At 49.9% G+C, this 27,948-nt stretch overlaps 1 protein-coding gene across 2 annotated transcripts in view; it reads right to left on the reverse strand.

Moving 5' to 3' along the window:
- The window catches only part of sez6l (seizure related 6 homolog (mouse)-like), an 86,721-nt gene that overhangs the window by 3,110 nt on the left and 55,663 nt on the right, over positions 1-27,948 (reverse strand). For both annotated transcript variants that reach the window (XM_072371504.1, XM_072371503.1), the window contains exons 4-15: positions 24,969-25,164; positions 23,028-23,213; positions 22,792-22,963; positions 21,988-22,154; positions 21,381-21,575; positions 21,113-21,251; positions 18,165-18,361; positions 11,578-11,772; positions 9,533-9,724; positions 4,496-4,690; positions 1,343-1,378; positions 931-1,045 (exon numbers count right to left, since the gene is read on the reverse strand). In XM_072371504.1, coding sequence (XP_072227605.1) covers positions 931-1,045; positions 1,343-1,378; positions 4,496-4,690; positions 9,533-9,724; positions 11,578-11,772; positions 18,165-18,361; positions 21,113-21,251; positions 21,381-21,575; positions 21,988-22,154; positions 22,792-22,963; positions 23,028-23,213; positions 24,969-25,164 — 1,985 coding nt within the window. The remainder of the gene's footprint in view (positions 1-930; positions 1,046-1,342; positions 1,379-4,495; positions 4,691-9,532; positions 9,725-11,577; positions 11,773-18,164; positions 18,362-21,112; positions 21,252-21,380; positions 21,576-21,987; positions 22,155-22,791; positions 22,964-23,027; positions 23,214-24,968; positions 25,165-27,948) is intronic.

Below are 27,948 nucleotides of genomic sequence, written 5' to 3' on the forward strand. Positions count from 1 at the left end.
GAACGGTCCAGCGCAGCATTAAACCTGGAAGGATGCTGAACCATAACCTTTAAGGATGAAATGTGGTCAGAAAACGATTGTAAACCATTTAAAAGTTTGTGTTTGATAAAGTAAGATCACTTCTTTATTCAGGGAATAAAGGGAATTCCAGTGATTAAACAGCTGTGAAGTCTACAGAAAACTACCTTTCAAAGCAGCTAATGGATAAAAAAGCATAAAGTTTGGACTGTAGATGGTAAAATAATGAATCATTTGTCTGCTGAGTCCATCCTGCTCCTGAATCAGGGGGGGGGGGGGTCTGCATCCATTATGCCTGCTGTACAATAATAACTGTCTAAAAAAGGGCAGTTCTTCCTGTTCAAAGTGAGTTTGAAGTGTTCCTTATTCTGGCTCCAAAAACACGCTGTTGCCTGTCTAAAGGAGCATAAAGTGGCAGTTTCTGGTCCTAACTCTGCTCCTCCTGCTCCTCCTGAACCCTCCGAGGTTTCTTTAGCTCCTCTGCAAACAAAGAAGCTACAAAGGAACTCAGCGGCAGAAATGTGGACGAAAGTCAGCAAAGAGTGGCTTAAAAGACTGGATTTATCTGCAGATGGACAGTTTCAGCTCCAATAAAAAGGAGAATAAGAGCTGCAGTTTTTGACCTGAAAGCAACTGTCAGGACTTTCTTTTCCATGAAGATACGCAGCACAGTAATTAAGAGGCTTTGCTGGCACCTAATCATAAAGATATCTATCTCCATATCAGTCTGAAATGGGCTATTCAACTGGTCCTGTTGGATTTGGTTTCAGGCGACTTGTTTTGGGCTCGTTTTCATGGATCTGGAAACAAACTTTTCGTGCTGAAAAGAGAGATTTAACTGTGACCAAATGTCCTCTGGTGGAAGTTCTCCTCTGCTGCAGCCCAACCTGATCATGCAGTCCCAGATCTTACCGTGTGACGTAGACATACGCCCCCCCGAGCAGCACCGACAGCAGCAGAACGAGGATGAAGATGGCCAGCGCGATGTTGCCTCCGCCCAGCGGGGAGCCCGCCGTCGCCTCTGCAACTAACACAGGATTCATGAAAGCTGCGGGTTAGTCAGAGGAAGAGAGTCCTCCAGAGAGCAGAGGAAGTGTGCTTTAATGTGGCTGAGCAAACACAGGTGGAGGAAGCAGGGAATCAGATGCACAAACACAGCTGGAAGGACAAACACACACCGGGATGCAGGCAGAGCAGGCAGAGAGGTGAAGGGTTTTATCTCGTCCACTTTGTGATGGTTTATTTGAACGTTTTTGTCAGTTTAGGAGACAGACAGTGTGGTCTTCTCAGCCCACAGCATCAGAGCACAAACAGTCAGACTCACCTTCCAAAGCATGGTTGCCAAAGCAGTCATGGTTGGCTGCAAGACATCATTCTGACATCAGTGCATGAACAGTGACATCACACTTCCTGTGGAGTCTAACAGGGCTCAGCTGAGCCGACAGTTTGCTGATCCCCACTCTGAGCCTTCAGGGTTTAACTCTAAGTAACGTTTATGGACTGAATTAAATGAGTTAAATAAGCTATTTATCATTTGTCAAGTTTGGCTGCAGGTTTATTAGAATTCAGCCAACTGAAGATATCACAACAAAAGGTGTAAAAGCTCTTTATTAAACCTGCTAAATGGATCAAATCTAAATGCAACTAACAGCAAATGTAGCCAAACAGGGCTTTTATCTGAACTTATTTATTTGGTGCTCCGTCCAGTTTCTGCGCCTGGAGTCACCAGTTAACCTAACATGCATGTTCCTCCAGTGGGAGGAGGCCGGAGAACCCGGGGAGAACCCAGAGAGAACCCGGAGGGAACCCTGGGAGAACATGCAGGCTCCACAACGACAGAACCAGCCGGGATCAGAACCGACTGCTGGATGTTTAACCCACCAGCTTTAGATCATTTAAGTTGAATTTGTGAGTTTTTCACATCTCTGGAGTCACATGTTTGAGCAGAACCCAGCGCAGGTTAACTGGCGCTGACCTCCTGAATGAGCGGGTTCCAGCAGGGTTCCTGCAGGGTTCCAGCTGGGTTCCAGCAGGGTTCCAGCAGGGTTCCTGCAGGGTTCCAGCAGGGTTCCAGCTGGGTTCCAGCTGGGTTCCAGCAGGGTTCCAGCTGGGTTCCAGCAGGGTTCCAGCAGGGTTCCAGCTGGGTTCCAGCTGGGTTCCTGCAGGGTTCCAGCAGGGTTCCAGCAGGGTTCCAGCTGGGTTCCAGCTGGGTTCCTGCAGGGTTCCAGCAGGGTTCATGCAGGGTTCCAGCTGGGTTCCTGCAGGGTTCCTGCAGGGTTCCAGCAGGGTTCCAGCTGGGTTCCAGCAGGGTTCCTGCAGGGTTCCAGCTGGGTTCCAGCAGGGTTCCTGCAGGGTTCCAGCAGGGTTCCTGCAGGGTTCCAGCAGGGTTCCTGCAGGGTTCCAGCTGGGTTCCAGCAGGGTTCCTGCAGGGTTCCAGCAGGGTTCCTGCAGGGTTCCTGCAGGGTTCCAGCAGGGTTCCTGCAGGGTTCCTGCAGGGTTCCTGCAGGGTTCCAGCTGGGTTCCTGCAGGGTTCCAGCTGGGTTCCAGCAGGGTTCCAGCAGGGTTCCAGCAGGGTTCCAGCAGGGTTCCAGCTGGGTTCCAGCAGGGTTCCTGCAGGGTTCCAGCAGGGTTCCAGCAGGGTTCCTGCAGGGTTCCAGCAGGGTTCCAGCAGGGTTCCAGCTGGGTTCCTGCAGGGTTCCAGCAGGGTTCCTGCAGGGTTCCAGCAGGGTTCCAGCAGGGTTCCAGCTGGGTTCCTGCAGGGTTCCAGCAGGGTTCCAGCTGGGTTCCAGCTGGGTTCCAGCAGGGTTCCAGCAGGGTTCCAGCAGGGTTCCTGCAGGGTTCCAGCAGGGTTCCAGCAGGGTTCCAGCAGGGTTCCAGCAGGGTTCCAGCAGGGTTCCAGCAGGGTTCCTGCAGGGTTCCAGCTGGGTTCCAGCAGGGTTCCTGCAGGGTTCCTGCAGGGTTCCAGCAGGGTTCCTGCAGGGTTCCAGCTGGGTTCCAGCAGGGTTCCTGCAGGGTTCCTGCAGGGTTCCTGCAGGGTTCCAGCTGGGTTCCAGCAGGGTTCCAGCTGGGTTCCAGCAGGGTTCCTGCAGGGTTCCAGCTGGGTTCCAGCAGGGTTCCTGCAGGGTTCCAGCAGGGTTCCTGCAGGGTTCCAGCAGGGTTCCTGCAGGGTTCCAGCTGGGTTCCAGCAGGGTTCCTGCAGGGTTCCTGCAGGGTTCCTGCAGGGTTCCAGCTGGGTTCCAGCAGGGTTCCAGCTGGGTTCCAGCAGGGTTCCTGCAGGGTTCCAGCTGGGTTCCTGCAGGGTTCCAGCTGGGTTCCAGCAGGGTTCCAGCAGGGTTCCAGCAGGGTTCCAGCAGGGTTCCAGCTGGGTTCCTGCAGGGTTCCAGCTGGGTTCCTGCAGGGTTCCTGCTGGGTTCCAGCTGGGTTCCTGCAGGGTTCCAGCTGGGTTCCTGCTGGGTTCCAGCTGTTTCTACCTGACGGTCCTAAAGGCAGCACGGGTGCAGCGAGCTGGAGGTAAAGACTTCTACCACACTGCAGTTTAACCCCAGAGCAGAGCTGAGCTGTGACTGGGGCTCAGCAAACTGTCTGCTGCATGCGCTGCGAAACCATCGATATAAAAAGAGGCACGAAGCAGGAAGTCTTCAAAGACTGCAAGCAGCCGCAGTCTGAGAGAACAAGGCAGCATCTATCCTGTCCTGCAGCATCATGCAAAGGTTTCAACCAGATAAAAGTCCCTCAGAAATACTGGATGAAAGCGATGAGGTCAGTATTCAGCGTGTTAACTGGGTTTAGTCTGGAATCTGGACTCTGTCCTTACTGTGGCTGAAGGGTGTTTCTGTTTGGGCTCGTTTCACCTGATACTGTAATAACAAACTCAGATTTCTGGGTTTGGAATAAAACCTAAACGTTATAAAACACAGGATATATATTTAATATGAGCACATGTTAACCTTTTAAGCCCAGATTTTCAGAATAAAACGCCTGAAAAGACCAAAAATAATGAGTTAATCCACAATAATAGGATTAATTTGCATGTTCCTGGTGTTCAGCCTTAATTTAACACCATTGTCTTGTGTTATTATTTCTTATAGTAGGTGATAATGTCTGTACTTTTAAACGGGCTGATGGAGCTTAACGGGTTAAAAGTTCTCTGCCAGTTAATAACAAATTATTTTCATATTCTACATAAAGCCTTAAGCTTTCATTTCCAAACAGGAAATCAGTGTCGCTTCAAACCGGCTGAAATGACTTTATTCAGTTAGTTTTCACTGAAAAAAACGGATCATTTGATGCATTATTTGTCAAGTTAATACTGTTTAGATGAAATCATTCTTATTCCTCTCTAAAGGAGGTCAGGATAAGGAACTTCTGGTTTTATATTAGGCTAAAAGCCTAACTGTCCTGCAGCAGAATGAACTTGGATCGATGCTTTTGTATCACGGTTATCACATTAAAGTCAAATAAACCTTCAGATTCTCACCCCTGCACAGTGGAAGTGGGCCGCTCCAAAACGAAGGGCTCCCAAGAATGCATTTAATGGCGACCTCTCCTATGAGCTCGTAACCTTGGTAACAGATAAAGGTGAGTGACTCGCTGGGCAGGTACAGCCTCTTGGACAGGATCTGGTAGCCGTTTTCAGGGAGACCAGGATTCTCACAGGAAACAGAGTCCTCAGCTAGATAAAAGGAGAAGGACAGAAGATGAGAGCTGGACCAAAGGAGAAGGACAGAAGATCAGAGCTGGACCAAAGGAGGAGGACAGAAGATGAGAGCTGGACCAAAGGAGGAGGACAGAAGATGAGAGCTGGACCAAAGGAGGAGGACAGAAGATGAGAGCTGGACCAAAGGAGGACAGAAGGTGAGAGCTGGACCAAAGGAGGAGGACAGAAGATGAGAGCTGGACCAAAGGAGGACAGAAGATGAGAGCTGGACCAAAGGAGAAGGACAGAAGATGAGAGCTGGACCAAAGGAGGACAGAAGATGAGAGCTGGACCAAAGGAGGAGGACAGAAGATGAGAGCTGGACCAAAGGAGAAGGACAGAAGATGAGAGCTGGACCAAAGGAGAAGGACAGAAGATGAGAGCTGGACCAAAGGAGGAGGACAGATGATGAGAGCTGGACCAAAGGAGGACAGAAGATGAGAGCTGGACCAAAGGAGGAGGACAGAAGATGAGAGCTGGACCAAAGGAGGACAGAAGGTGAGAGCTGGACCAAAGGAGAAGGACAGAAGATGAGAGCTGGACCAAAGGAGAAGGACAGAAGATGAGAGCTGGACCAAAGGAGAAGGACAGAAGATGAGAGCTGGACCAAAGGAGGAGGACAGATGATGAGAGCTGGACCAAAGGAGGACAGAAGATGAGAGCTGGACCAAAGGAGGAGGACAGAAGATGAGAGCTGGACCAAAGGAGGAGGAGAGAAGATGAGAGCTGGACCAAAGGAGGACAGAAGATGAGAGCTGGACCAAAGGAGGACAGAAGGTGAGAGCTGGACCAAAGGAGGACAGAAGATGAGAGCTGGACCAAAGGAGGAGGACAGAAGATGAGAGCTGGACCAAAGGAGGACAGAAGGTGAGAGCTGGACCAAAGGAGGACAGAAGATGAGAGCTGGACCAAAGGAGAAGGACAGAAGATGAGAGCTGGACCAAAGGAGAAGGACAGAAGATGAGAGCTGGACCAAAGGAGAAGGACAGAAGATGAGAGCTGGACCAAAGGAGGAGGACAGAAGATGAGAGCTGGACCAAAGGAGGAGGACAGAAGATGAGAGCTGGACCAAAGGAGGACAGAAGGTGAGAGCTGGACCAAAGGAGAAGGACAGAAGATGAGAGCTGGACCAAAGGAGAAGGACAGAAGATGAGAGCTGGACCAAAGGAGGAGGACAGATGATGAGAGCTGGACCAAAGGAGGAGGACAGAAGATGAGAGCTGGACCAAAGGAGAAGGACAGAAGATGAGAGTTGGACCAAAGGAGGACAGAAGATGAGAGCTGGACCAAAGGAGGAGGACAGAAGATGAGAGCTGGACCAAAGGAGAAGGACAGAAGATGAGAGCTGGACCAAAGGAGGAGGACAGAAGATGAGAGCTGGACCAAAGGAGGAGGAAAGAAGATGAGAGCTGGACCAAAGGAGGACAGAAGATGAGAGGTGGACCAAAGGAGGAGGAAAGAAGATGAGAGCTGGACCAAAGGAGGACAGAAGATGAGAGGTGGACCAAAGGAGGAGGACAGAAGATGAGAGCTGGACCAAAGGAGGAGGACAGAAGATGAGAGCTGGACCAAAGGAGGACAGAAGATGAGAGCTGGACCAAAGGAGAAGGACAGAAGATGAGAGCTGGACCAAAGGAGGACAGAAGGTGAGAGCTGGACCAAAGGAGGAGGAAAGAAGATGAGAGCTGGACCAAAGGAGGACAGAAGATGAGAGGTGGACCAAAGGAGGAGGACAGAAGATGAGAGCTGGACCAAAGGAGGAGGACAGAAGATCAGAGCTGGACCAAAGGAGGAGGACAGAAGATGAGAGCTGGACCAAAGGAGAAGGACAGAAGATCAGAGCTGGACCAAAGGAGGAGGACAGAAGATGAGAGCTGGACCAAAGGAGAAGGACAGAAGATGAGAGCTGGACCAAAGGAGAAGGACAGAAGATCAGAGCTGGACCAAAGGAGGAGGACAGAAGATGAGAGCTGGACCAAAGGAGAAGGACAGAAGATCAGAGCTGGACCAAAGGAGGAGGACAGAAGATGAGAGCTGGACCAAAGGAGAAGGACAGAAGATGAGAGCTGGACCAAAGGAGGAGGACAGAAGATGAGAGCTGGACCAAAGGAGGAGGACAGAAGATGAGAGCTGGACCAAAGGAGGACAGAAGGTGAGAGCTGGACCAAAGGAGGACAGAAGGTGAGAGCTGGACCAAAGGAGAAGGACAGAAGATGAGAGCTGGACCAAAGGAGAAGGACAGAAGATGAGAGCTGGACCAAAGGAGAAGGACAGAAGATGAGAGCTGGACCAAAGGAGGAGGACAGATGATGAGAGCTGGACCAAAGGAGGAGGACAGAAGATGAGAGCTGGACCAAAGGAGAAGGACAGAAGATGAGAGTTGGACCAAAGGAGGACAGAAGATGAGAGCTGGACCAAAGGAGGAGGACAGAAGATGAGAGCTGGACCAAAGGAGAAGGACAGAAGATGAGAGCTGGACCAAAGGAGGAGGACAGAAGATGAGAGCTGGACCAAAGGAGGACAGAAGATGAGAGCTGGACCAAAGGAGAAGGACAGAAGATGAGAGCTGGACCAAAGGAGGACAGAATGTGAGAGCTGGACCAAAGGAGGAGGAAAGAAGATGAGAGCTGGACCAAAGGAGGACAGAAGATGAGAGGTGGACCAAAGGAGGAGGAAAGAAGATGAGAGCTGGACCAAAGGAGGACAGAAGATGAGAGGTGGACCAAAGGAGGAGGACAGAAGATGAGAGCTGGACCAAAGGAGGAGGACAGAAGATGAGAGCTGGACCAAAGGAGGACAGAAGATGAGAGCTGGACCAAAGGAGAAGGACAGAAGATGAGAGCTGGACCAAAGGAGGACAGAAGGTGAGAGCTGGACCAAAGGAGGAGGAAAGAAGATGAGAGCTGGACCAAAGGAGGACAGAAGATGAGAGGTGGACCAAAGGAGGAGGACAGAAGATGAGAGCTGGACCAAAGGAGGAGGACAGAAGATGAGAGCTGGACCAAAGGAGAAGGACAGAAGATGAGAGCTGGACCAAAGGAGGAGGACAGAAGATGAGAGCTGGACCAAAGGAGGAGGACAGAAGATGAGAGCTGGACCAAAGGAGAAGGACAGAAGATGAGAGCTGGACCAAAGGAGAAGGACAGAAGATGAGAGCTGGACCAAAGGAGGACAGAAGATGAGAGCTGGACCAAAGGAGGAGGACAGAAGATGAGAGCTGGACCAAAGGAGGAGGACAGAAGATGAGAGCTGGACCAAAGGAGGACAGAAGATGAGAGCTGGACCAAAGGAGGAGGACAGAAGATGAGAGCTGGACCAAAGGAGGAGGACAGAAGATGAGAGCTGGACCAAAGGAGGACAGAAGATGAGAGCTGGACCAAAGGAGGAGGACAGAAGATGAGAGCTGGACCAAAGGAGGACAGAAGATGAGAGCTGGACCAAAGGAGAAGGACAGAAGATGAGAGGAGAAGGACAGAAGATGAGAGCTGGACCAAAGGAGGAGGACAGAAGATGAGAGCTGGACCAAAGGAGAAGGACAGAAGATGAGAGCTGGACCAAAGGAGAAGGACAGAAGATGAGAGCTGGACCAAAGGAGGACAGAAGATGAGAGCTGGACCAAAGGAGGAGGACAGAAGATGAGAGCTGGACCAAAGGAGGAGGACAGAAGATGAGAGCTGGACCAAAGGAGGACAGAAGATGAGAGCTGGACCAAAGGAGGACAGAAGATGAGAGCTGGACCAAAGGAGAAGGACAGAAGATGAGAGCTGGACCAAAGGAGGAGGACAGAAGGTGAGAGCTGGACCAAAGGAGAAGGACAGAAGATGAGAGTTGGACCAAAGGAGAAGGACAGAAGATGAGAGCTGGACCAAAGGAGGAGGACAGAAGATGAGAGCTGGACCAAAGGAGGACAGAAGGTGAGAGCTGGACCAAAGGAGGAGGACAGAAGGTGAGAGCTGGACCAAAGGAGGAGGACAGAAGATGAGAGCTGGACCAAAGGAGAAGGACAGAAGATGAGAGCTGGACCAAAGAAGGACAGAAGATGAGAGCTGGACCAAAGGAGGACAGAAGATGAGAGCTGGACCAAAGGAGAAGGACAGAAGGTGAGAGCTGGACCAAAGGAGAAGGACAGAAGATGAGAGCTGGACCAAAGGAGGAGGACAGAAGATGAGAGCTGGACCAAAGGAGGAGGACAGAAGATGAGAGCTGGACCAAAGGAGGAGGACAGAAGATGAGAGCTGGACCAAAGGAGGAGGACAGAAGATGAGAGCTGGACCAAAGAAGGACAGAAGATGAGAGCTGGACCAAAGGAGGAGGACAGAAGATGAGAGCTGGACCAAAGGAGGAGGACAGAAGATGAGAGCTGGACCAAAGGAGGAGGACAGAAGATGAGAGCTGGACCAAAGGAGGAGGACAGAAGATGAGAGCTGGACCAAAGGAGGACAGAAGATGAGAGCTGGATGGATCACACCACGTTTCTCAACACAAACACGAGGCTTCGTTGCATCACTGACAGATGTGACGAGCTCAGGCTGAGGTGACATGACTCATGGATAATCTCCTCCTCCTCCTCCAGGTGGCTGAGGGCTGATTGTAACGGTACATTAGCATTTAATTTACATTTCAAACGCTTCCCACATACATTAATACGCCTGAAAGCACACACACAACATTTCAGGCCTTGGATGAAATGCAGGAGAAGAAGAATTTTCTCTGGAATGCAGAAACGCTGTGATCTTTGTCAGCAAAAAACATTAAGAGAGAGCCAAGAAATCACAAAACATGTCATATTCCACCAGAAACCGTCTGTCAGATACTCACAGACACAGTGAGGGAGTCGAGACGTCCACACAGGCGTCCCCGGCTCACGGCCGTAGCAGGTGATGGTGGCGCCGCCCTGCAGGATGAAGCCGGGGTTGCAGCTGTACTGAATGGTCGTGCCCACCAGGAGTTTGGGGTCAGACAGAGACCTGGTGGAGTGCTCCACATGGCCTGGATCTGAGCAGTACATGACTGATGGAGAAAGATGGCATCAAACAAGTGTCACATCTGCATTTTTAACAAATGAGAAGCATCTGTAATTCAAGCTAGCTCCTGCTACCGTTAGCCACTGGCTGGTAATCAGTAAGGAGAGAGAAAATATTTAGCAAGGGAAACATCAGTCCTCAGATATCTGGATTCCACAGTGGAAGAATGAGCTGGATGTGACTCCTGCAGAGGAGCTGACATCCATCCAATGAACCCCAAGGAGAGCAGATATAAAGCATGTGGCTGTACGGACCTGAACTCTCACATCTGATCCAGCACACTTCTTCTGTTCTAACAGTGTAAACAGTTTGGAAAAGCCTCACCGAGGAGAGATGAAACAGGATGATAAACAGGATCATAAGCAGGATCAGAAACAGGATCAGAAACAGGATCATAAGCTGGATCAGAAACAGGATCAGAAACAGGATCATAAACAGGATGATAAACAGGATCATAAACAGGATGATAAACAGGATCAGAAACAGGATCAGAAACGGGATCAGAAACGGGATCATAAACAGGATCATAAACAGGATCTTAAACAGGATCATAAACAGGATCATAAACAGGATCATAAACAGGATCATAAGCTGGATCATAAACAGGATCATAAACAGGATCATAAACAGGATCATAAACAGGATCATAAGCTGGATCATAAATAGGATCATAAACAGGATCATAAACAGGATCATAAGCTGGATCATAAACAGGATCAGAAACAGGATCAGAAACAGGATCAGAAACAGGATCATAAGCAGGATCATAAACAGGATCTTAAACAGGATCATAAACAGGATCAGAAACAGGATCTTAAACAGGATCAGAAACAGGATCATAAACAGGATCATAAACAGGATCATAAACAGGATCATAAACAGGATCTTAAACAGGATCATAAACAGGATCAGAAACAGGATCTTAAACAGGATCAGAAACAGGATCATAAACAGGATCATAAACAGGATCATAAACAGGATCATAAACAGGATCATAAACAGGATCTTAAACAGGATCTTAAACAGGATCTTAAACAGGATCAGAAACAGGATCTTAAACAGGATCATAAACAGGATCATAAACAGGATCATAAACAGGATCATAAACAGGATCATAAACAGGATCTTAAACAGGATCATAAACAGGATCTTAAACAGGATCTTAAACAGGATCTTAAACAGGATCTTAAACAGGATCAGAAACAGGATCTTAAACAGGATCAGAAACAGGATCTTAAACAGGATCTTAAACAGGATCAGAAACAGGATCATAAACAGGATCATAAACAGGATCATAAACAGGATCATAAACAGGATCTTAAACAGGATCATAAACAGGATCTTAAACAGGATCTTAAACAGGATCTTAAACAGGATCAGAAACAGGATCTTAAACAGGATCAGAAACAGGATCATAAACAGGATCATAAACAGGATCATAAACAGGATCTTAAACAGGATCTTAAACAGGATCAGAAACAGGATCTTAAACAGGATCAGAAACAGGATCAGAAACAGGATCAGAAACAGGATCATAAACAGGATGATAAACAGGATCTTAAACAGGATCATAAACAGGATCATAAACAGGATCATAAACAGGATCATAAACAGGATCTTAAACAGGATCAGAAACAGGATCATAAGCAGGATCAGAAACAGGATCAGAAACAGGATCATAAGCAGGATCAGAAACAGGATCAGAAACAGGATCAGAAACAGGATCAGAAACAGGATCAGAAACAGGATCAGAAATAGGATCAGAAACAGGATCATAAGCAGGATCATAAACAGGATCATAAACAGGACGTGGGTGGATGCACAATAACTGGAACTGACTCTTTTCACAGAAGGGCGGCTGGGAGCTCCAGGACAGGTCCAGCTGGCAGGTGAGGGTCTCCCGTCCCACCAGGTCGTAGCCAGGGTCACACTGGTAGGTGATCCGCGCTCCTCGCACCAGAGCAACATGGGACGTGGTCTTCCAGCCGTTCTGGATCTCCGGCAGGTCTGGACAGGAGTCGTTTCGGGACACCTCTGTGAAAGGTAATTAAAGAGAAAAGGCTGATTAATGGCTCCATTGAGATGGTGCCAGGTGCTGCGCTCCGGGTGTGGCTGCAGTTAAATGTTTCCTGTCTCACAGCAGTTAACGGGGTCAAGAGCCAAAGATGATAAGCAGCCCTTCGGCTGACTGTGACAAGCTGTCCCTGGAAGACGGATGGATTCATCCGGCAGCCCATGTGACAGAATGACGGATTTCCCCTGCGCCGTGCGGCCCTTAAAGCTCTCTGGTGTAGGACGAAGGGCTCATTTTCATTCAGAATCTGAGTGGAATTATTACAGGTTGGGTTGATCTTTGTCTCATGTGCTGTCAGAAACAAGTTTGGTGTGAAATAAACCACCTTCTCTCAGCTGAAACGTCTGAATCTCCTGTAGCTCACCGCTACTTAGAGCCTTCAAACACCTTTGCAACACGGTGACGTGAAAATAAAGATCAGATTTACAGAGGATTCACCAGTCATTTGGTACATGTTGCTGCCTTTTTAACTACCTCTGACCTTTGTGTGGAAAGGCGAATATTAGGCAGCACTGTTGGTGTTTGGATTCTTTACCTGATACCCGCTACAGGTCACAGATACCCGCTACAGATACCCGCTACAGGTCACAGATGCTTGCTACAGGTCACAGATGCTTGCTACAGGTCACAGACACCCGCTACAGGTCACAGATACCCGCTACAGGTCACAGATACCCGCTACAGGTCACAGATACCCGCTACAGGTCACAGATACCCGCTACAGGTCACAGACGCCCGCTACAGGTCACAGATACCCGCTACAGGTTACAGATACCCGCTACAGATACCCGCTACAGGTCACAGACGCCCGCTACAGATACCCGCTACAGGTCACAGACGCCCGCTACAGGTCACAGATACCCGCTACAGGTCACAGACGCCCGCTACAGATACCCGCTACAGGTCACAGATACCCGCTACAGGTCACAGATACCCGCTACAGGTCACAGACACCCGCTACAGGTACCCGCTACAGGTCACAGATACCCGCTACAGGTCACAGACGCCCGCTACAGGTCACAGATACCCGCTACAGGTCACAGACGCCCGCTACAGGTCACAGACGCCCGCTACAGGTCACAGACGCCCGCTACAGGTCACAGACACCCGCTACAGGTCACAGACGCCCGCTACAGGTCACAGACGCCCGCTACAGGTCACAGACGCCCGCTACAGGTCACAGACGCCCGCTACAGGTCACAGACACCCGCTACAGGTCACAGATACCCGCTACAGGTCACAGATGCTTGCTACAGGTCACAGACGCCCGCTACAGGTCACAGACACCCGCTACAGGTCACAGATGCTTGCTACAGGTCACAGATACCCGCTACAGGTCACAGATACCCGCTACAGGTCACAGATGCTTGCTACAGGTCACAGATGCTTGCTACAGGTCACAGATACCCGCTACAGGTCACAGATGCTTGCTACAGGTCACAGACGCCCGCTACAGGTCACAGACGCCCGCTACAGGTCACAGACACCCGCTACAGGTCACAGATACCCGCTACAGGTCACAGATACCCGCTACAGGTCACAGACACCCGCTACAGGTCACAGATACCCGCTACAGGTCACAGATACCCGCTACAGGTCACAGATACCCGCTACAGGTCACAGATGCTTGCTACAGGTCACAGATGCTTGCTACAGGTCACAGATGCTTGCTACAGGTCACAGATACCCGCTACAGACGCCCGCTACAGGTCACAGATACCCGCTACAGGTCACAGATGCTTGCTACAGGTCACAGATGCTTGCTACAGGTCACAGATACCCGCTACAGGTCACAGACGCCCGCTACAGGTCACAGATGCTTGCTACAGGTCACAGATACCCGCTACAGGTCACAGATACCCGCTACAGGTCACAGATACCCGCTACAGGTCACAGACACCCGCTACAGGTCACAGATGCTTGCTACAGGTCACAGATACCCGCTACAGGTCACAGATACCCGCTACAGGTCACAGATACCCGCTACAGGTCACAGATACCCGCTACAGGTACCCGCTACAGGTCACAGATACCCGCTACAGGTCACAGACGCCCGCTACAGGTCACAGATACCCGCTACAGGTCACAGACGCCCGCTACAGGTCACAGACGCCCGCTACAGGTCACAGACGCCCGCTACAGGTCACAGACACCCGCTACAGGTCACAGACGCCCGCTACAGGTCACAGACGCCCGCTACAGGTCACAGACGCCCGCTACAGGTCACAGACGCCCGCTACAGGTCACAGACACCCGCTACAGGTCACAGATACCCGCTACAGGTCACAGATGCTTGCTACAGGTCACAGACGCCCGCTACAGGTCACAGACACCCGCTACAGGTCACAGATGCTTGCTACAGGTCACAGATACCCGCTACAGGTCACAGATACCCGCTACAGGTCACAGATGCTTGCTACAGGTCACAGATGCTTGCTACAGGTCACAGATACCCGCTACAGGTCACAGATGCTTGCTACAGGTCACAGACGCCCGCTACAGGTCACAGACGCCCGCTACAGGTCACAGACACCCGCTACAGGTCACAGATACCCGCTACAGGTCACAGATACCCGCTACAGGTCACAGACACCCGCTACAGGTCACAGATACCCGCTACAGGTCACAGATACCCGCTACAGGTCACAGATACCCGCTACAGGTCACAGATGCTTGCTACAGGTCACAGATGCTTGCTACAGGTCACAGATGCTTGCTACAGGTCACAGATACCCGCTACAGACGCCCGCTACAGGTCACAGATACCCGCTACAGGTCACAGATGCTTGCTACAGGTCACAGATGCTTGCTACAGGTCACAGATACCCGCTACAGGTCACAGACGCCCGCTACAGGTCACAGATGCTTGCTACAGGTCACAGATACCCGCTACAGGTCACAGATACCCGCTACAGGTCACAGATACCCGCTACAGATACCCGCTACAGGTCACAGATACCCGCTACAGGTCACAGATACCCGCTACAGGTCACAGACACCCGCTACAGGTCACAGATGCTTGCTACAGGTCACAGATACCCGCTACAGGTCACAGATACCCGCTACAGGTCACAGATACCCGCTACAGGTCACAGATACCCGCTACAGGTCACAGATACCCGCTACAGGTCACAGACGCCCGCTACAGGTCACAGATGCTTGCTACAGGTCACAAATGCTTGCTACAGGTCACAGATACCCGCTACAGGTCACAGATACCCGCTACAGGTCACAGATACCCGCTACAGGTCACAGATACCCGCTACAGGTCACAGATACCCGCTACAGGTCACAGACGCCCGCTACAGGTCACAGATGCTTGCTACAGGTCACAGACGCCCGCTACAGGTCACAGATACCCGCTACAGGTCACAGATACCCGCTACAGGTCACAGATGCTTGCTACAGGTCACAGATACCCGCTACAGGTCACAGACGCCCGCTACAGGTCACAGATACCCGCTACAGGTCACAGACGCCCGCTACAGGTCACAGATGCTTGCTACAGGTCACAGACGCCCGCTACAGGTCACAGATACCCGCTACAGGTCACAGATACCCGCTACAGGTCACAGATGCTTGCTACAGGTAACAGATACCCGCTACAGGTCACAGATACCCGCTTATATCTATCCCAGCTTTCATATTGTTTAGAATAAAATTCAGAAACTACAAAACATGTAGAGCATTCATCCTCAGTTCCAGTCCAAGGTTAAAACCCGTGGGCAGCTCATGCAAACATCCATTTTGTTTGTTTCCACAGATTATGCTGCATTTATAAAACTCAGAGCCTTTATGGTCTGTGCGATGAAAGAAAACTAATGTGTGTATCTCAGCAGATGTGGAAAGCCGGGAGAAGCAAACAGCCGTGAAGGGAAAGTAAAGAGAAAGATGAGATATAAGAATATTCATAGAATTTTCAATATTTTATATGTTTCTGATCTTCTTCTGTGAATTAAATATTGATTATGAGATCTGTAAACCGCAGCCTTCTGTTTTTATTCATACTCACACAGAGACTCTCTGGGTTGTATTTAAAGAATAATTCTGATATTATTCTATTAAAAGAACATTTAAAGTATTCTTTTCCCTACAAAGAAGCAGATTCAAGCACAACTTCATCATTAATCTATGAAGGAAGTGTCTTCTTTAATCTGAAAGAAGGCGGTTTGATCACTTCCTTTGATCAAAGAGCTTTTCTTCATATAATCAGGATCTGTTTAAGTTTCAGGACTTTTGGACTCGTCAGTTCCAACCTCTCACTGAAAGTAAAGCACTTTTATATCATCACGTGTGGTATATATTATTTATAATGTGCTTCTTCACTGCAGCAGCATCTGATCACAGTGCAGTTATTCCCTTTGTGGGTTTCCTTCTCAGCTTCATGTTTACAGTCGTTTCTAAGTGGATTGTCATGTCTCAAGTGCAGGAGGAGGGAAAACACACAAACCTCCTCCAGAAAGTGCAGACGGTACAGAAAGCTGCTTAAAACAAAGGGAATAATCCTCACTCCCACCGGACTGGAGCGTCTGCCTCCGTGTATCTGGCATTGATCTGTCGGCGTACAGTACAGCTCAACACTGTACGCCGTAATGGGCCTACGGGGATTTCTAAGTTCAACTTCTAAGATCAATTATTCATTCTCTATTGAGCTGGTCCTCCTCCGCTGTGCAGCCTGGATACTTTATTCTCACTGCACATAAATATCAGCAACATTAAAGGCCTCATGCTGTGTCAACTTGATGCACGGCTCGGGGAAATGTTCGTGGTGTCGGAGGGTGACGAGTAAATTGGACAGAGTGTCTGTTAAAGTGGTGTCAGGTGTTGGAGGAGCTGCAGATTAAGGCGGACTGAGCTTATTCGGAGGCTTGTGAAACTCTGAGATTGTGTGTGGATGAGCTCGGTTGTGTGATGGTGAAACAAATAGGATGTGATTGAATAAGGGCGGAGGGAGGTGGAGGGAAAGAAAATGAAGGAATAAAAGCAGGGGAGCAGCGTGAGGAGGGCTGCTAAAATTAAGATGAATGGAAAACGGTGAACGTCTCCAGAAATATGATAAAGATCATCCTGGTGTTATTCTCACTGTAGGCAAATCATTAAAACATCAAAACCGAGTTGTTTGTCTTTCTTTACTGTCGGACTTCATTCCTCCTGAGCATCAAAGTTAAAGATTAAAATCTTTCAGGCACGGGTCAGAACCACAGTTTTATGTGTAGAGGCTCAGTAAAGAGTGAGCAGCTGTTTCCAGACAATAAACCCAGTCCCAGATATTCCCAGAGATTAAAGTAACTCCAGAACAGGAGCCAGCTCCATGTTGCTTCTTTTGAATTACAGCCAGGAAGCACGAGCCGCCTCTACAGCCTCATTTATTCACTTCAAAACATGAAAATGTGCCTGATTTCTTTTTCCAGCTCTTAAAAGGTTCACCTCAGATCTGCTTCACCGGTGAATGGAGACTCAGGTGTTTTGAATGGATGCTGATTCAGAAGCCTTACACACCAGATGAATAAATGGATATTAAAGGCTTTCTCCAACTCACCGCGGTCAGAAGTAATTACAGCCTCAGTTAGCTCCTGTGTGCCTGTCTGATGAGGCAGAGAAAGATTCTCCCTGTAACTGACTGAAAGAGTTCAACCATGTGGTGCTCTGACTGAATTAAAATGTAAATACTGTACATGCTTGTGCTTAAGAAGACATATTCAGATAGATATTAAAGGGGAGTGTCTTTGTTCACAGGGAACAGACATGCAGGGATGCTGAAAATGGACTGAATTTAGACCACTGAGAAGCTGGAGCTGCTGTCATTGCTGATATTCTTTCTTTTTGTATCACTGCTATGCAGATGATACCCAGCTGTACCTGTAATTCTCTCCTGGTGAAACGGGGTATTAGCTCAAGTTTCAGCTACTTCCTCTGCTTATCATTCACAGACCATCATCCGACTGGATGGGACTGGAGTCGGCTGATTTTCACATCCCAAACATCCAGGAGTCCATCCACCTATTTGCTGTATCCATATCATCCAATTTGGTGTTATGTGGGGCTGGAGCCCATCCCAGGTGATGCATGTTTCAGGAAGGTGGGAGGAAGCCCACACATCCACCCTCTAACCGCAGTGCTAACCACCACCATGATGGATTATCCTCAGCTATCTGGAGAACGAGCATATGGAGCCATGATCTCAACATCAGAGTCATTACATGAAGAGAAAAAAGACACTCAAAAGACACTTAGACCATGGACCAAGTAGCATGAAAACACTAACAATGACAAGGCGAACTGAGGCTGTTTTAGACGGTTAGATTATTTCACACGCTGTATGTTTCAGAAACCCCTGGACTGTGACTCTCACCCATATAGTTGATGATGAAGCCTTCGCCCTTCCCGAATACGAGGCCCGCCGGGTCGGAGTGGAAGGTGACAGTCAGGTCCGGGGTGGTGGAGGAGAGCTTGAAGGGGCTGCTGCCGCCAACGTAGCGCCCCAGGATTCGAGTTGTGACCTCATCGCCATCAGTGATGGTCAACATGTCGCTGTCGCTGATGTTCAGTCTGAGGACAGGAAGAGAGGTAACGAGAGTCAGAGCGAGGTGGAAGCCGGTCACAATGAGTCAGAGCGAGGTGGAAGCCGGTCACAATGAGTCAGAGCGAGGTGGAAGCCGGTCACGATGAGTCATAGCGAGGTGGAAGCCGGTCACCGTGAGTCAGAGCGAGGTAGAAGCTGGTCACGATGAGTCAGAGCGAGGTAGAAGCTGGTCACGATGAGTCAGAGCGAGGTAGAAGCCGGTCACGATGAGTCAGAGCGAGGTAGAAGCCGGTCACAATGAGTCAGAGCGAGGTGGAAGCCGGTCACAGTGAGTCAGAGCGAGGTGGAAGCCGGTCACAGTGAGTCAGAGCGAGGTGGAAGCCGGTCACAGTGAGTCAGAGCGAGGTGGAAGCCGGTCACGGTGAGTCAGAGCGAGGTAGAAGCTGGTCACGATGAGTCAGAGCGAGGTAGAAGCCGGTCACGATGAGTCAGAGCGAGGTAGAAGCCGGTCACAGTGAGTCAGAGCGAGGTGGAAGCCGGTCACAGTGAGTCAGAGCGAGGTGGAAGCCGGTCACAGTGAGTCAGAGCGAGGTAGAAGCCGGTCACTATGAGTCAGAGCGAGGTGGAAGCCGGTCACAATGAGTCAGAGCGAGGTGGAAGCCGGTCACAATGAGTCAGAGCGAGGTAGAAGCCGGTCACAATGAGTCAGAGCGAGGTGGAAGCCGGTCACAATGAGTCAGAGCCGGTCACAATGAGTCAGAGCGAGGTGGAAGCCGGTCACGATGAATCAGAGCGAGGTAGAAGCCGGTCACGATGAGTCAGAGCGAGGTGGAAGCCGGTCACCGTGAGTCAGAGCGAGGTAGAAGCCGGTCACAATGAGTCAGAGCGAGGTGGAAGCCGGTCACTATGAGTCAGAGCGAGGTGGAAGCCGGTCACAATGAGTCAGAGCGAGGTGGAAGCCGGTCACAATGAGTCAGAGCGAGGTGGAAGCCGGTCACTATGAGTCAGAGCGAGGTGGAAGCCGGTCACAATGAGTCAGAGCGAGGTGGAAGCCGGTCACTATGAGTCAGAGCGAGGTGGAAGCCGGTCACAATGAGTCAGAGCGAGGTGGAAGCCGGTCACCGTGAGTCAGAGCGAGGTAGAAGCCGGTCACAATGAGTCAGAGCGAGGTGGAAGCCGGTCACAATGAGTCAGAGCGAGGTGGAAGCCGGTCACCGTGAGTCAGAGCGAGGTAGAAGCCGGTCACAATGAGTCAGAGCGAGGTGGAAGCCGGTCACAATGAGTCAGAGCGAGGTGGAAGCCGGTCACAATGAGTCAGAGCGAGGTGGAAGCCGGTCACCGTGAGTCAGAGCGAGGTAGAAGCCGGTCACAATGAGTCAGAGCGAGGTGGAAGCCGGTCACAATGAGTCAGAGCGAGGTGGAAGCCGGTCACAATGAGTCAGAGCGAGGTGGAAGCCGGTCACAATGAGTCAGAGCGAGGTGGAAGCCGGTCACAATGAGTCAGAGCGAGGTGGAAGCCGGTCACAATGAGTCAGAGCGAGGTGGAAGCCGGTCACAATGAGTCAGAGCGAGGTGGAAGCCGGTCACAATGAGTCAGAGCGAGGTGGAAGCCGGTCACAACGAGTCAGAGCGAGGTGGAAGCCGGTCACCGTGAGTCAGAGCGAGGTGGAAACCGGTCACCGTGAGTCAGAGCGAGGTAGAAGCCGGTCACAGTGAGTCAGAGCGAGGTGGAAGCCGGTCACAATGAGTCAGAGCGAGGTGGAAACCGGTCACAATGAGTCAGAGCGAGGTGGAAACCGGTCACCGTGAGTCAGAGCGAGGTAGAAGCCGGTCACAGTGAGTCAGAGCGAGGTGGAAGCCGGTCACCGTGAGTCAGAGCGAGGTAGAAGCCGGTCACAGTGAGTCAGAGCGAGGTGGAAGCCGGTCACTATGAGTCAGAGCGAGGTAGAAGCCGGTCACAGTGAGTCAGAGCGAGGTGGAAGCCGGTCACAATGAGTCAGAGCGAGGTGGAAGCCGGTCACAATGAGTCAGAGCGAGGTGGAAGCCGGTCACTATGAGTCAGAGCGAGGTAGAAGCCGGTCACAGTGAGTCAGAGCGAGGTAGAAGCCGGTCACAGTGAGTCAGAGCGAGGTGGAAGCCGGTCACAATGAGTCAGAGCGAGGTGGAAACCGGTCACAATGAGTCAGAGCGAGGTGGAAGCCGGTCACAGTGAGTCAGAGCGAGGTGGAAGCCGGTCACAATGAGTCAGAGCGAGGTGGAAGCCGGTCACAATGAGTCAGAGCGAGGTGGAAGCCGGTCACAATGAGTCAGAGCGAGGTGGAAGCCGGTCACGATGAGTCAGAGCGAGGTGGAAGCCGGTCACAGTGAGTCAGAGCGAGGTAGAAGTCGGTCACAGTGAGTCAGAGCGAGGTGGAAGCCGGTCACAGTGAGTCAGAGCGAGGTAGAAGCCGGTCACAGTGAGTCAGAGCGAGGTAGAAGCCGGTCACAATGAGTCAGAGCGAGGTGGAAGCCGGTCACAGTGAGTCAGAGCGAGGTGGAAGCCGGTCACAGTGAGTCAGAGCCGGTCACAGTGAGTCAGAGCGAGGTGGAAGCCGGTCACAGTGAGTCAGAGCGAGGTGGAAGCCGGTCACGATGAGTCAGAGCGAGGTGGAAGCCGGTCACAGTGAGTCAGAGCGAGGTAGAAGTCGGTCACAGTGAGTCAGAGCGAGGTGGAAGCCGGTCACAGTGAGTCAGAGCGAGGTGTTCATGCATCTGTGAGTGTTGGTGCTTTTCCTCACAGCTGAACATCCAGCAGCACTCGTTTGTCTTCGCCGACATGTATCCTCCAGCTGCAGTCCTCCCCCTCTCCGTACCACTCGGGCCAGTTGGGAGACAGAATCACTCCCCCCGGGCCGGTCAGGTCGCCGCCACACTGGGCTGCAAAGGACCAGCAGGTAACAAGGTTGAGGCAGTTTGGATGGGACAGATCTGGAGCTGGCCAATCAAGAATGGCTGCTTTTTGGGCAGTTTCTGTAAAATATCACCGCCTCCTTCCCTGAGTTTTACCTTTGCAGATTGGCTCCGTGTCGTTCCAGTATGGATCTCTGGCACTGATGCACTCAATCACAGGCGGGCCTTGCTCCAGAGCGTGACCCGGGTCACAAGTGAACTGGACCACAGCGCCGACCCCGTACAACAGGTCCGAGGTGGTGAAGTTTCCATTCTGCAGGTACGGCTCATAGCAGTGGCCTCGCTCAAAAGCTGCAGATGAAACACAAGGAGCAGTTTAAAGGAAGTCGCCTCGACCTGTAGGAGCATCTGTGGTTTCTCTGATCCCAACATTAAATGTTTATGCATTTAGCAGAAGCTTTCATCCAAAGAGACTTACAGGTAGGCAGATAGGGTAAGGGCCTAAGGACCCCTACTGGAGGTAATACCTTTCATGCAGGGGATTTGAACCCAGATCTCCCACATGAAAGGTGGCAATCATACCCCTACACTATCCAGCCCTAAACAAATGATGGAGCAGATCATCTGTAAATATCATCTGTAAGATCATTGTAACTCTTGGGAGGATCATTCTTCACCGACAGCATTAAATCACATTAATACGGCAGCATTTCAGACAAAAATCTCCTTTTTATTGGTGCTTCATCAGATTTAAAGCCTGCACCTTCATAGCGGATGTTGAATCCTGTGTTGTGGTTGGGCTGATCAGTGATGAACTGGATCCTCACAGCCGGACCTTCGCTGATTACGCCCTCGAAGGGTATCTGTCCCCCCCGACCCGAGTCGAACAGCACCACGGAGCCGGCGTCCAGGCCGCTCCACAACACGAGCCTGCAGAAGGCGAGAGTAAAAACAGCTTCAGCCGAGTGCGTGAAACACGTTTAAAGATCTGACGACCGGGCACATGAACAGATGTGGAAAAGCTACAGCTTCTGGATCCTGTTTGGAAAATGGCTTTTACAATCTGGGGAACCAGGACAAACCCATTAACCATATGTGAGGGGATGATTTTCAGCTCCTTCTTCTGTCCTCCGACACTGAAATAATGAGCAGAATCTACCTGAACACCATGACTGATCCCTCTCTCATCAGCCAGGCAGAATTGGACCTTTCACACGAAACCAGACAGTTAACAAGCAGCTGAACAGCTAACTCTAACCAAGTAATGCAGTTAGTTGCACCCAACCAGGAAGTGATGTGTGTTTCAGGTCCTGACAAACAGCTCGAAGAGCAGCTTCTTGCAGAATAATTCAGTCTTTTACCGGCAGCTGTAATCAGCTTTCTTTGTAAACAGGGTTTAAGTCTTCAGCCTCGTATAAAACCAGGGTTGGAAGCATCATTTGATGCCTCTTCTGCACATAATACCCCGATCACCTGCCACTTCACTCATAAACAGAGCAGATTGTTTGAATAGTGAGGTGTGCAGAATAGAGACTGATCTAAAACAGGTGAATATGGGCGCTCCTACCGGTCAGTCGGCCCCAGAGCCAGCCTCTCCAGGTGCAGGTGCAACCTCTGGTCTTTGGGAGCCTCCAGAGACCAGGAGCAGGACCGGTCCAGGGTGGCGTTGGGCCCATGGTGAGGAGAGGGGGACAGCACCCTCCCGACTGTTGCATTCTTCACTGTGCCGCCACAAAGAGCTGCAGACAAGACATGTTGCAGTGAGCAGTTTCTAATTCAGCGGCCGCAGATTCACTCACTCACCTCTGCAGGTCGGCTCCTTGCCGCTCCACACCGGCAGGGAAGCATTGAGACAGGTGAGCAGCGGCTCCCCCTGCAGGTGGTAACCCATGTGGCAGTGAAAGCGGGCGACGCCTCCAGGGAGCAGGTCCAGCACGGACACTTCCCCGAAATGAGGCCTCTTCGGCAGGGAGCAGCTCAGCCTGAAGACTACAAGCAAAGAGAAGAATTTGGACAAGTTCTGTGTTGTTCAGTAAGTCTGTAATCCATCATTTCAGGTCAATACCTATTTCTATTTCTGCAGCATTGGTTTCTGCACAGCTCTCTTAAGGTCCCACCACAGCATCTCAGTCAGGCTGAGGTCTGGACTCTGACTGGACCATTGCAACACCTTGATTCTTCTCTTTTTCCCACATTCTGCTGTAGATCTGCTGCTGTGTTTGGGATCTTTGTCCTGTTGATGAGCCAGTTTCAGCCCAGCTTTAGCTGTGGGACAGATGGCCTCACATCTGACTCTAGAATACTTTGGTATCCAGAGGAGTTCATGGTGGACTCAATGACTGCAAGGTGCCCAGGTCCTGTGGCTGCAGAACCAGCCCAGATCATCAGCCCTCCACCACCGTGCTTTACAGCTGGTATGAGGTGTTTGTGCTGATCTGCTGTGTTTGGTTTCCTCCAAACGTGCTGCTGTGCATTAGGACCAAACATCTCCACTTTGCTCTGGTCTGTCCAAAGGACATTGTTCCAGAAGTCTTGAGCTTTGTTCAGATGCAGCTTTGCAAACCTAAGCTGTGCTGCCATGTTCTTTTTAGAGAGAAGAGGCTTTCTCCTGCAGCCCTTCCAAACAAGCCATCCTTGTTCAGCCGTTTTCTAACTGTGCTGTCATGACCTTTAACCTTTAACATGCTAACTGAGGCCTGTAGAGTCTGAGATGTAGCTCTGGGCTTTTTCACCTTGGGGTGACCTTTAACCTTTAGCATGCTAACTGAGGCCTGGAGAGTCTGAGATGTAGCTCTGGGCTTTTTCACCTTGGGGTGACCTTTAACCTTTAGCATGCTAACTGAGGCCTGTAGAGTCTGAGATGTAGCTCTGGGCTTTTTCACCTTGGGGTGACCTTTAACCTTTAGCATGCTAACTGAGGCCTGTAGAGTCTGTGTTCCAGGCGTGAAAAGAGCAGCTGTTCCACTGAAGGAGGATTCATCAAAGAACTGATGCATCCAACCATCTGTGAGCAGCACAGGAAAAGCTCTCACTCACATTTATATTTAAGCTCAAAGTTTTGCCTTAAATGTGTGCCGTCGGATGTGAAATTTAAGGGTTTCTAAGTGTTCCTGACTGATTATTCTGGGACAGAGGTGCCAACTGAGCTTTTAACTTAAACGCTCCCTGGTGTAAAACAGCCCTAATTGATTCAGCTTTGAGGGATTTTGCACATTCGCACTTAAGCTTAATGTTTTTGTCTGGAAGATATTTTGATGAAGCAGCTGTGGGTCCGTTTGAACTGAAAAGCTTCGTGGGATAATATTTCTTTGCTCTTTGTGTTGCTTTTTTTAATCACATCCTTCTCTAATTTCAATCAGCTGTTCCTCTGCTTGGACGTGAAAGGATTAGATCCCGTGATTAACGGCACAGGTGGATCGTAGCGCTCCTCGTCGTGTTCATTGTGTGTCGGCATGGAAACACGCACAAAACACACAAGCTTCCGCGCTCTCAGCCTCCTAATGAGCTCCGATTAATCAGAGCTGTAATCGGCTAATTCACACGACAGATTCAATCACCGTGCAAAGCGATTCGATGAGAAGATTTCTGCTGATGCTATTAGCAGGAATGCAGAGTGCAAACAGCCCCTAACGACAGGATCACTCTCACTGTTCATGTATGCATCAGACATCAGCCACGGCACGAAGCGAGCGGCGTGCACGCCTCTGAGAGCGTGCACGCCGCTGAGAGCGTGTGCAGACTCACTCTGGTAGTGCAGCTGGAAGATGCCCATGCTGGCCTCAGGGGCGGAGCGGTAGTAGACGGACAGAGTGTTGGTGGGACTGCGGATCACCTGGCCTTCCACCAGCAGCGTGTGGTTGGCCAGAACCAGCAGGGCGCCGCGGTCATCAACGCTTCTGATGGACAGCTGCTCGCCGTCCGACAGGTTCACGCTCTTCACCTGAAGGCAGAGAAGGTTTGAGTCTGCAGACATGCTGTTCTGAAAGAAGGTTTGAGCCTCTGCAGAGGGTTCGATTCTCATCCATCAGGCGGCTTCTTATCGCCACGGATTCATGGAGCTGCTGCACCATAAGCATCCAGTCAAAGCCATGAACTAGATTCAGCTGCCGTGTTTCAAACATGACTCTTATCTACTCACCAAAGAAAACAGATAACACATCAGAGAACAAAACGTTACAAACCTGGACCTAAATGTTGAATAAAGTACCTCAGAAAGCATTTGGTGTGACTCTAAGCAGCAGAACCAGAGGTTAAACCAAACCTGAACCCTAAATGCTGAATAAAGTACCTCAGAAAGCATTTGGTGTGACTCTAAGCAGCAGAACCAGAGGTTAAACCAAACCTGAACCCTAAATGTTGAATAAAGTACCTCAGAAAAGCATTTAGTGTGACTCTAAGCAGCAGAACCGGAGGTTAAACCAAACCTGGACCCTAAAGTACCTCAGAAAGCATTTGGTGTGACTCTAAGCAGCAGAACCCGAGGTTAAACCAAACCTGAACCCTAAATGTTGAATAAAGTACCTCAGAAAAGCATTTAGTGTGACTCTAAGCAGCAGAACCGGAGGTTAAACCAAACCTGGAGCCTAAAGTACCTCAGAAAGCATTTGGTGTGACTCTAAGCAGCAGAACCGGAGGTTAAACCAAACCTGGACCCTAAATGTTGAATAAAGTACCTCAGAAAGCATTTGGTGCGACTCTAAGCAGCAGAACCAGAGGTTAAACCAAACCTGAACCCTAAATGTTGAATAAAGTACCTCAGAAAGCATTTGGTGTGACTCTAAGCAGCAGAACCAGAGGTTAAACCAAACCTGAACCCTAAATGTTGAATAAAGTACCTCAGAAAGCATTTGGTGTGACTCTAAGCAGCAGAACCAGAGGTTAAACCAAACCTGAACCCTAAAGTACCTCAGAAAAGCATTTGGTGTGACTCTAAGCAGCAGAACCAGAGGTTAAACCAAACCTGGACCCTAAATGTTGAATAAAGTACCTCAGAAAGCATTTGGTGTGACTCTAAGCAGCAGAACCAGAGGTTAAACCAAACCTGAACCCTAAATGTTGAATAAAGTACCTCAGAAAGCATTTGGTGTGACTCTAAGCAGCAGAACCAGAGGTTAAACCAAACCTGAACCCTAAATGTTGAATAAAGTACCTCAGAAAGCATTTGGTGTGACTCTAAGCAGCAGAACCAGAGGTTAAACCAAACCTGAACCCTAAATGCTGAATAAAGTACCTCAGAAAAGCATTTGGTGTGACTCTAAGCAGCAGAACCGGAGGTTAAACCAAACCTGAACCCTAAATGTTGAATAAAGTACCTCAGAAAGCATTTAGTGTGACTCTAAGCAGCAGAACCGGAGGTTAAACCAAACCTGAACCCTAAATGTTGAATAAAGTACCTCAGAAAAGCATTTGGTGTGACTCTAAGCAGCAGAACCAGAGGTTAAACCAAACCTGAACCCTAAAGTACCTCAGAAAAACATTTGGTGTGACTCTAAGCAGCAGAACCGGAGGTGAAACCAAACCTGGAGCCTAAATGTTGAATAAAGTACCTCAGAAAGCATTTGGTGTGACTCTAAGCAGCAGAACCGGAGGTTAAACCAAACCTGAACCCTAAAGTACCTCAGAAAAGCATTTGGTGTGACTCTAAGCAGCAGAACCGGAGGTTAAACCAAACCTGAACCCTAAATGTTGAATAAAGTACCTCAGAAAAGCATTTGGTGTGACTCTAAGCAGCAGAACCAGAGGTTAAACCAAACCTGAACCCTAAAGTACCTCAGAAAAACATTTGGTGTGACTCTAAGCAGCAGAACCGGAGGTTAAACCAAACCTGAACCCTAAATGTTGAATAAAGTACCTCAGAAAGCATTTGGTGTGACTCTAAGCAGCAGAACCGGAGGTTAAACCAAACCTGGAGCCTTCATCACACTTTCTAAAGCACAAATGGTGCAGAAAACACACCACAGCACACTTCCAGTGGCTGTGTTTGGGTGTAAATTCTGGATTTACTGGTTGGTCCTGCATCTTGGTTTGTCTGCAGGCCTCGACCTGTACATTATCATCATTAGCAGTGGCCTCGGCTCCTTATCTGTGACTCTTGGAGCCAGTTTGACAGCAGCTTCAGTTTAGATGAAACATTGAACTGGTGCTTTGCTCTAATTCTGATGTTTGTGATGAGCTGGCTTGTGGTCTGCAGCATAATTGTGTTTTTATTTGAATTAAAAAGCAACAAAGGCTGAAAGGTGAATGCGAGGTGAGCTCCAGCAGCAGAGGAACCCCTGCAGGCCTCCACAGACATGCCCTTTATCTGCGCTTTCACAGGTGAAGACAATTAAGCTCGTGCTCCCCTCAAAGGTCTAATCCTGAGCCGCCTCCCACTCTGTGATGGAGTCACAGCTGCAGAGGCTTCTGAATGAAGCTTCGGGCAGCCCTGCAAACACACTGCTTTCTAAGGACTCCCAGGCATGTTCCACATTCTCATTTACTTCCTGTTTCCTCATCATTATGCAACAACCATCGGCAGCTTCCAGAGGCACGAAGCTTCCTTAACTTCCTTCTACAAGCATCTTTAATGTTTGCTGGCATCTCCTCCTGTAAAAATCCTGCGTTTGGCTTTAAATTCTGCAAAGTTTTATACAAACTGTGTTTAATATTTGCACATATTCTGCCATCAAATACAGTCTATCAACTGGTTCATGAAAGTCTTTTATTTGGCATAAACTGCGTTTAA

Source organism: Leuresthes tenuis, unplaced genomic scaffold, assembly GCF_036924035.1.
Source record: "Leuresthes tenuis unplaced genomic scaffold, fLeuTen1.0.hap1 SCAF_19, whole genome shotgun sequence".
NCBI lineage: Eukaryota > Metazoa > Chordata > Actinopteri > Atheriniformes > Atherinopsidae > Leuresthes > Leuresthes tenuis.